Below are 10,173 nucleotides of genomic sequence, written 5' to 3'. Positions count from 1 at the left end.
CGAGAGAAAGAGAGGGAGAAAGAGAAAACTTTAACAAACTTAGAACTTTAAACATCATACATACTGTATACATGTTTCTTTTTGCAATTTAGAAGAAAGGGAAGAAAATGCAGTACTGTAATAAGAATTTGCATTGACACTATCATACTTTCCACGACACAGTATATTTAAAACGCGAAATTCTGTATCCCTATCTCAGGAAAACGATTGAAAAGATTTGCAAGAGCGCTCTCTGTCGCCCCTTTATACTGTATGTAGTAGGGTTGTAGTAGGATTCAGAGAAAGGCACGGACGGTACATTTATAGAGTGTTTACTTAACTTCTTCTTCTTCGGTAGTTCTCAAGCACAAGTACAAGGCTGCACATTAGTATACAGCGTCACCGCAGGAAGGGGAGTGCATTACACGACACAACACCCTTGCTTGCAGCTCCACTTTCGTTTTTGCAGAATTGAAACTTAACGAGAATATAAATAGCCAAGCCAAGTTCAACGCGCACATTCCGTCCGAGGACTCGAAAGACAACATGGGACTGCGTGAGTCTAGTTGTCTTCTCTTGTTGCATTGCATTTTTACCAAAAGTGGTCTGAACGAGATAGAATAACGTTTGTGCTTTCATTTTCAGTCACTGCTGCAATAGTAACTGTGGGGGCAAGTAAGTAAGATTGATTCTCACGGATACAATTCTTTTATACAATAGCGTATTCCGACCTTTTTTTTTTTTTTAGATAAGGAGTCATTTTTTAAATCAAAAAGTCTCAAGACACACAGTCTGTTGAAAATGTTTAAAAAATAATTCCCATTACCAGTTATCTTGTTTTTTAAACGGGCAGTGTGCAATATTCTACCACTAGATGACACTCTATTGTCAAAATCGATTGCATAGACTCAAATGACCAAGAAGCAACATTTATATTCTCAGCTTTATGACTAGCGGCGAGTCACTAGTCTTTCACAAAGAAAGAAAAGGGGGAAAGGGGGAACAAAAGAAAAGATAAAGGAAGAAAAGAAGAAAGGCAAGAAAAAAGGAAGAAGGAAAAAATAAAAGTAAAAAGGGCTGAAAGACAATAATAATAATAACAATAATAATTTCCTTTGTATTGTCATTCTTTGTAACAATGTACACAGAACGAAATGTCGATACACCTGACCCGTTGTAGCGAGCCGATGCAGCCGCAGCCAACAGAGGGCGCCGCCATTTTACCAATGTTATAAGTCTTAGGTATGACTCGGCCGAGGCGCGAACCAGCGACCTCCCAGTCTCAAAGCGAAAGACAGAAAAGAAAGTGAAAGAAAGAAAAGACAATAAAAAGGAATGAATTAAGAAACAAGTACAAAATAAAGGGCGGCACGGCGGGTGAGTGGTTAGCGCACCCGTGGCGCAGTTCTAAAGTCATGTGATTAAATCTTCCTGTGTGGAGTTTGCATGTTCTCCCCGTGCTTGCGTGGGTTTCCTCCGGGCACTCCGGTTTCCTCCCACATTCCAAAAACATGCATGTTAGGTTGATTGGCCGGTCCAAATTGTCCCTAGGTGTGAATGAACGAACGAATTGTCTGTCCCTGTGTACTCTGCGATTGGCTGGCAACCACTTCAGGGTGTCCCCTGCCCACTGCTCAAAGACGGCTGGGATGGGCTCCCAAATTAAGGCCTTAATTTGTATTAAAATGTTCAAAACCAATATTTGAAAGTCTTAAAAATGTGTACACATTAATAAGATTTCTATTTGTACTGAAAAGGTTTAGTAACAATTATCTATCTGTTTTAATGATTCACTGATTTACTTTGGTGGCAACCACAACGGAGCTATCAAAACGGCGATGTGGTTTCAGTCGGACGCATGTCTTGGGTCCACAATACACAATACACATAGCAACTTGGGAAAGAGAAGATTACTTTAGACCATGGAGAAAGTGTACATTTAATAAGAAGTGTCTGTCCAGCCATCGTTTTTTGCCATAGCTAATAGCTCTACCAGGTCATTTGTTCGAGGCACAGTGTATTGTATGACAGAAATATGTGTTTTTATTGTTTCAATTGTTGTTCTTTTTAACCGGGTTTAAAATTTGACTTCAAAAGGCATGACAAAAAGTCTTGAATTTAACTTGGCTTAAGCTGTAGGAGGCTTGTACTGATAAGGATGAATGTTAGTTACCTAGCTGAACACTGGAAGAAAGCAAATACAATACTGACCAAGGCATGCTTATTTTTCTCAAAGATAAAATTAGACTATTTTCTGCAGCCCACTAGACAAGATTTAACGGCACACTCGTTGAAAAACACGTTGGTAGACAGTTTAGCGTTGTCATTGCTGTATTTTTCTCTGATGTGGTTTCCCTTGGTTTTGGGCTCAGCTGGTACAGTGGCCCTGGCTCCGGTGGTCCTGGGGGCTGTGGGCTTCACTTCTGCAGGGATTGCGGCCGGCTCCTATGCGGCTGGCATGATGTCAAGCGCAGCGATTGCTAACGGAGGCGGCGTAGCTGCGGGGAGCATGGTGGCCGTCCTGCAATCTGCTGGTGAGTTGTTAAAAATCGATATACAGCGGTACTTCCTTATACGAGCACCTCTAAACATGAGAAATTCGATAAACGAGTTTTATTTGCAACAAAAATCTTGCTCACGACACAATAAAAAATCCAGTTCACGAGCAGTCCCGGAGGCAACCATTAGGAACCGCTCGGGACATCTCACTGCTCGTGACTGCACGATGCCAGCATCAGCTCATCCAGTTTGACCATGCAAACTACTACAGGCAAAAACAAGTGGTCTGAAAATTGTTTGGGTTTACAATCATTTAAAGTTTCACTAAATTTAATTTTAAGTGTACAGTGAGTGCTTAACTATCATTAACAGTCCCTCGATCTCATACCTGAAGACTTACGACATTAGCTCCTCGTGCCATTGATTGCATGTGGTTGCGCTGTGAAAGGTCACCCAGCATCCACCCCGAAAAAGAAATCCGCTTCCTCTACCTAGTTTGTGTATAAACATTCTATACTGTATCTCCGGCGCGCTAAAAACTTTGGCATTTTTATTGTTTAATATCTTGTGCATCCATTCAATATGGTTGGTGTAAAGTGTAATGAAGAGGCGAGCCGTTTCTTTTGAAATGAAAGTGGAATAAGAAAGCTTGATGCGACTAAAAAATGGTCAGAAAGCTTTTTATCGGCCACTTTTTACAACGGAGGAGGACCTCTTAAAGCGCATCTTTCAAAAGTAAGTTAAACTCAACTTTATTTATCTTTATAGAGCATGTTATTTTATGAAATGTTTATTTTTCAGTACAAAATAGTGCAGGCTTATACAAGCCTTAAACATATGTAAAACCTTAAACATACAAAAGATACCACTGAAGTAACTTACGAACAAATTCAACTTGCGAACGATCGTCCGGAACCTATCTAGTGCGTAAGTAGGGCAGTGTCTGTATCATTTATATAATCGTATTTGGCATTTGGATTCTATTTCAACCAAATGACATATCTACTAGGGGCAGCAAGACGGCACAGTGGTTAGCGCGTGTGTGTGGCCCAGTTCTGAGATCATGAGATCAAACCTCCTGTGTGGAGTTTGCATATTCTCCCTGTGCTTGCGTGGGTTTCCTCCGGGCACTTCGGTTTCCTCCCACATTCCAAAAAAAAACCATGCATGTTAGGTTAATTGGCCGGTCCAAATTGTCCCTAGGTGTAAATAAGCGAGTGAGTTGTCCGTCTCTGTGTGCCCTGCGACTGGCAACCAGTTCAGGGTGTCTCCTGCCCACTGCCCGAAGATAGCTGGGATGGGCTCCAGCACCCCCGCGACCCATATGAGGATAAGCGGTGCAGATAATGGATGGATACATAACTACTTTTTCCATATTTTGCTAAATATAATCCCGTTCCCACACAAATATTTTATATAGCTGATGTTATATTTTACGAGTTATTTTGTTGTGGTTGTGCTCTGTACAACCCTTTGAGACTTTTTGTGATAAAGGGCTATACAAATAAAAATGACTTCACTGGACTTTGTTTTTTAATTTTTTTGGTACTTTTTTGTTTTGCTTCCCACCCGACCTTCTTTTTTCTTTGTTTGTTGTGTGTTTAAAAAAAGAGAAAAAAGAGCACAATAAAAATTAAGTTACGAAAAAAAAAGAATACTGCGACAATATTAGCCATCTCCGTTGAGATTGTCTTCTGCTACCAGTGATCGAGACGGTCCGGATTAGAGCTGAAATGGACAAGACGATATCGATCTTTTTTTAAAAAAAAAGTTCCTGTATAAAAATGTTGATTTGGTGCGCACAATTTGAAATGATCTTAAAACATAAAATGCGGGGAAAACGTTTACGTTGACAGGTACGAGATCTCCGTGACTCTTTCTTCAACCCCACCCCGCAACACACTAGACAAGATCATACATACCTACATACATACAGTACATATATGTATGTAGGTATGTATTTAAAAAAATAACCAAAATAATCCTTAAAATGAGCAAAATCCCAAGATAATTTACTCATTTTATTGATTTTTTTTCCCCTATTTTAATGCAAGTTCTTCCTTTTTTTTCTTGTAAAATGAGTGGGGGGTTTAACAAATTTTGAATGCATTTTCATTATCCTCCCGAAGAAAAAACAGCTAAAGCATACTATAATTGGCAGATAATTGTTGTTTTAGTTTTAATCAGAATTGAGTTGTTTGATTGTATGTTTGTTTACGTGAAAAAAAAAATCTATTATATATTAATTAATCTGCCCATACTTGGATCAAAACCGCATGACACTAACTGAGCCAGATTTTAGACCTGGTTCCACCTAGTTCTGATTTTGTTCTTTCTTCTGTCCCAAAATTTCACATTCACTATAACCAATAAATGGACACAAAATATTGATCCTATGGAGATTGTGCCACTGTAAATATGTGGAGATTCCCATTGAACTAAACAAAATGTATTTCTTTTGTTTACCCCAGGCATGGCGGGTTTGGCTGGCTCCACCTCTGCAGCTCTGGCCGGTGCAGGAGGACTTGTGTCAGGATTGATTGCTGTCATCGTCTAAGATCAAAGCTTTATCACAATTATTGATAATGAATCTTCACTTCATTCCCATTATTGTGTCTTTTACAATACAGTCGAGAGATGACATTTCTCTGAGTAAACGAGTTTTTTTTTATGACACATAGCAGTCTTTTGGAGAGTGAGAGGGGTATTTCACAACAGCATCAAGTGAGCATCTAGTATCTTCACAAAGAAAACGTTGAAAACGACACATCACTGTAACCGAAAGACAGAAAAAAAGGGAGAGAAAGGAATAAGTGAGAAAGCAGGAACATGAAAAGAAACAGAGAAAACTAGGAGAAAGAAATAGGAACAGAAAAAAATAGAAAAATAAAGAGAGAGAAACTGTGCGGTCACTTCTCACGGTTTCTTCATTCTGCTCATGTTGAGGTTTTTGAGTTTTACCTTGACCTCATGTGTGGTTTAGATCAGGGGCTGGTGTAATAATAGTCTGTAGTTGGCAATAGTCTATGGTCTGTGAATCCCTTTGAGACTCCTTGTTATTAAGGGCTATACAAATAAACATGACTTGACTGAAATAGTGATGGGTCGTTAAAGAACAAAAAGGCTTTATGAGCCGGCTCTTTGAAGTCGATGACAAGAACCGGCTCCCCATTCATAAGGAGCCGACTCCCTTTGAAACACTCACCCTCTCTTTCTCTGCTTTCATTCTCTCTTACTTAGTGTTTCTTTCTCACTATGTCTTTTTCTTTCTCTCGCTCTATTGTTCTTTCTTTCTGTCTCTCATTCACTCTCTCGCTTTCCCTATGTCTTTCTCTTTTGCATAAGGCCTTTTCTCTTTTTTTTTAAATCCGTCTTTCTTTTTCTCTATGTCTCTTTCTCCCTTTCCTTGTATCTCTCTCTTACTTTCGCTCACTCTTTCTCGAAAAGGCGCTTGTGACTGTTTAATATAAGTGGCGTATTATCTGTGTTTCTTGCTTCATATGAACAATCTGAGAGTTTAAATGGAGGTAATAAAGGTTATTATTATAACATAGTAGCATAATATCCATCCATCCATTTTCTACACCAGGGTCAAGAAGAAACCTACGCAGACACAGGGAGAACATGCAAACCTGCTATCTGGAATTGAACACTGAACCTCCACACAGTGGGGCCGACTCGCTAACCATTTATCCGCCGTGCCATCCTTCATAGCAAAATACATTTTCAAAATAATCAATTGGGTGCAAAATGTTCCATTATTGCTAAAACACAGAGATCCCTCTGTTTAAACAGTTAATCGGGACCAAAACCACCCGTGGAAAGTGAAATTCCTCAAAGTAGCGTCGCACTTTCATAAAAGCCCCCTAAGCGTTAAACTTACCTCAAGATGATGTTATTACTGCCGGTGTTCCACCACCATGAGTTGATCCGGGATTAATGGAGCAAAACATTAATAAAGGCTGGCTCCCGGCTGATGACCCTGCAGTTACCCCTCCCATTTTGCACCGGCGGAAAAGCCATGCAGGTACTTCTTACCTGTGCTTTAATCAGGGTTGGGTAGGGTTACTTTAACTGGATTACTTTCAATTACTTTTGGATTACTCCAATACCAAATATGCTAATAAAAGACTAAATAAACTAAATATGAATAAAATTAGATAGATAGATAGATAGATAGATAGATACTTTATTCATCCCCTAAGGGAAATTCACATTTCCAGCAGCATCCCTGAGCTGAGAACAATACAATAATAAAGCCAAAAGAATACAATATACAGATACCCAGTGTGAACTAAATAGTGCTACACAGAACACATAATGCAGTAAGATTCGGTAATATCCAATGTAGGTGGTGTGGTTTAATGTGGGCCTTTACTCTGCCGGGTGGAGTTAAAGAGCCTCATCGCATGAGGAAGCAGTCTGTCCGTAGTACAAGACAGTGACAGCAGTCTGTCACTGAAACTGCTCTTCTGTCCGGAGATAATGCTGTGAAGCGGATGCGATGGATTGTCCATGAATTGCAAATTATGACTCACAACACATGTTAAGCTTTCTCTCCTTGCTTTGATCTCTGGCAAAACTAACAAAATGCGACAGAAACAAAATGAAAATAAATCCTAACAGCTTGCCAACATCATTTTTGCCGTTCCATGTATTCCGTTACTCCCCAAGCCTGCACAAAATTTAGTAATTTTATTCATATTTAGTTTATTTTGTCTTTTATTAGCATATTTGGTATTGGAGTAATCCAAAAGTAATTGAAAGTAATCAAGTTAAAGTAACCCTACCCAACCCTGGCTCTAATCTACTTTAAAAGTGGAAACGCACGCATACGTAGTTCACACAGACCACGTAACCCCTCCGGGGCGGCCATCTTTGATGGCAAAAGTGCTATATTTACACAACTTTACCAGCAAATTTTATCCAATGACTTATACTTTTAAAGCCATCATGAGAAGACAAGGTGGCCAATTTTATAAAGATACTCTCACAAAAACAGACAGAGACATATATGACGCGAACATTTCAGTTATAAATGTGGTGGACTCATAGGAATTAAGGAAAGAAACAGTCAGCTGAGATTATGCAGATTTGCCTCTGATACGGTACCATCATGTTTATCACGTACTGCCCAGAAGTTTTAACACATGTTTCACAAGCTTTAGTAACGATTTCAAACAATCATTTTGCAAATTCATTTAAATAATTCTTTGTAAAAGCCTTTATTTTAACTTAATTCATAATCTTGATGCCTTTGTGTGGTGCCATATTAATGGTTGGTTGAGTTTTTATGCCTTTTAGGTTACCCAATTTGCGTTTTATGCCTTTCAGGTTACGTGACTCCATGTAATAGTTTACATCGTTATTTGAGTACAGAATTGATTGGCATTACCAGTTCTATCAACACCTCAACAGCATCTGTGCAGATTATTTTTGTGTGATTTTACTTGTTTAGCTAATGCTACTTCTACAGTGTAAAGGGCATTTGTAACTTTTACTTGGCAACTGGAAAGCACTTTATTTACCACCGCATATGACGGCAGATCGACTCTACACAACACGAAATATATAACATACGGCATCAAATTTTAAGATACTTACCTGACACGAAGTGCTCTGAGCCAATCCTTGCATATTTTGAAGGAGCTTCTTTCCTGTTTATACTTGCTAGCCATTGAAAGGGAAATTATTGTTTGATTTGTCATGATGACTCATTGCCCTCACCTGTGCCCGCTCGTTTGGCGTCAGCTGCTGCTCGTTGCTTGATTGATTCCTTACGATTTAAACTCAGTACTCCAGTCACTCCTTGTCAGTCCGTCAGCGAACCTCCGCATATGCAAGGCAAGCACTCTGACTCTAGCTCCCGTCTGTCCTGTCTTCATCCATATTCTACTCGTCTGCTCCTGATTTCCCGATCGTCTCCGGCTCTCTGATTTTTCCCTTCCTTCGACACGCTCTGATCTCTTGCTCTGGCTAGTGACTCGTTTTGCCCATCGACCACGCTCTGATCTCCCGCTCCGGCTATCGACCCGTTTTGCCCATTGACCAAAATCCGATCTCCCGCCGAACTAACTCACTTCCGCATTCCAATCACACTCCGATCCCAAGAGCTGCTTGCTCCTCCTGCTTGATCCGAGCACCGGATCGCTGGCATCTGTTTACTCGCGCCTGACTTCTTCGATATCCCAATGAACTTTGTGTGAAACGTTACGCGTTTGGGTCTACCATCTGTTCTGGCTCTGACATGATCATAGTTTGAATGTGCCTTTGTATGATTTTATCCTCAAAAGTACCTTAACGCCAAAGATCATATAGCAGTATTTTTGTTGTAATATTTATCTAGTAGTTTTTTTTTTTTTATTATACTATTATGTATTTTCATTTTTCTAGTATTTCAGTAGAAGTATAATTGATGTATTTCCAAAGCAGTATTTTAGTAGTTTTGCAGAATTTTTGTAGTAATTCCGGAGTAGTATTTTTGTCATATTTCTTTAGTATTTTTGTAATGTTACTGTCTTTGTCTGTTGAAGTATTTTGGGAGTAAATAATTCTGTAGTAGAATTTTTGTAGTAATTCTATACTTTTTTTTATTTTCAGAATGAAAGCAAAATAATATTTGAGGTCTCTGTTCTTAATCACTATATTAGATATTTAGTTTTGTAGTTATTGTGTAGTATTTTTGTTGTATTTCTGTATTTTGGACTGGACACACAAAGTGACAACGGGGACAAAGTTAGAACCAAAGAAGTTAAGCACTCTTGGGGGCCCCCTAGTGGTTGCCGGGCCCTAAGCAGTCGCTTAGCTCGCTAAAACAGGTGTTGTGCCCAAATCCGACTCCTCTGCAGATTCCTCCCCCCCTCGCGTGAACGCGCATTCTGCTATTCTGCTGCGCTTCCAACAAAAGCGATCATATTCTATATAAAACGCTTATTAATCTGCAGAGGAGTCGGATTTGGGCACAACACCGGCTCTGCAAGTGAGAATAAATTAGGACATTTTGGATGGCCTTCACGTTAATCTGAATTTAATATGCAACTTTCTGCATTTATTTACACTGATACAAATACGTAACTCTCAAATCGCCATCAATACCGCTAGTGCCATACGTAAATAAAATTCCTTCTACTAAAAGTGCTTTTTGAAGTATTCATTTAGCTAATGTTGTATTTGATCATTCCAATTAGGTTTTTATTTCATGAATGTTAAACAGTCATTTGAGGGCAGCCAACACTGTACCATTAAAAAAGATGGATTTTAGTTAACTTCTGGTAAATGACTTTGGCATCAAAAAATAAGAACAATTTCAAAAAATCGGTTCGAAGTTTATAGTTTAGTATCACGGCTCACGAAGCCTTGACCACCTGCGTCTTAGGGGGACCACTTCTTGTGGTGTGTCTTGGGCAAGTACAGCCTGGCGGTGCCCGTCCCTCTCCAGGCTGTTTTTTGGGGTAGGGGTTTGCTCTCCCACATGAAACAGATAGTACCGTTTCCATGTTTACCTGTAGCAGGAGAGGTCTCCTGATCTAACTCTGATACAGCATCTTCATAATCTGGTCGCCGTTGTTTTTAAGTGTAAAGCGTCAATTTACTCTTCAGAGATGAACTGGACCTCCGCATTGACTGGCAGCGACATGTGACGATACCAATACTAGATCCTAATTCACTAGGGAAAATATTTTGAGCATCATATTG

General features: G+C 39.5%; 1 protein-coding gene across 1 annotated transcript; it reads left to right on the top strand.

Moving 5' to 3' along the window:
• Positions 1-396: 396 nt before the first annotated feature.
• On the top strand, positions 397-5,121 carry LOC148351586 (interferon alpha-inducible protein 27-like protein 2A). The gene is made up of 4 exons (XM_088355081.1): positions 397-535; positions 625-654; positions 2,352-2,513; positions 4,950-5,121. Exons 1-4 carry the CDS (start codon positions 526-528, stop codon positions 5,033-5,035), a joined length of 288 nt encoding a protein of 95 aa, XP_088211207.1. The 5' UTR covers positions 397-525; the 3' UTR covers positions 5,036-5,121.
• The last annotated feature ends 5,052 nt before the right edge of the window (positions 5,122-10,173 follow it).

The sequence above is a fragment of the Urocampus carinirostris genome, chromosome 15 (genome assembly GCF_059441175.1).
Source record: "Urocampus carinirostris isolate Australia breed hairy pipefish chromosome 15, RoL_Ucar_1.0, whole genome shotgun sequence".
NCBI classification, from domain to species: domain Eukaryota; kingdom Metazoa; phylum Chordata; class Actinopteri; order Syngnathiformes; family Syngnathidae; genus Urocampus; species Urocampus carinirostris.
This window is presented reverse-complemented; position numbering and strand designations above follow the sequence as displayed.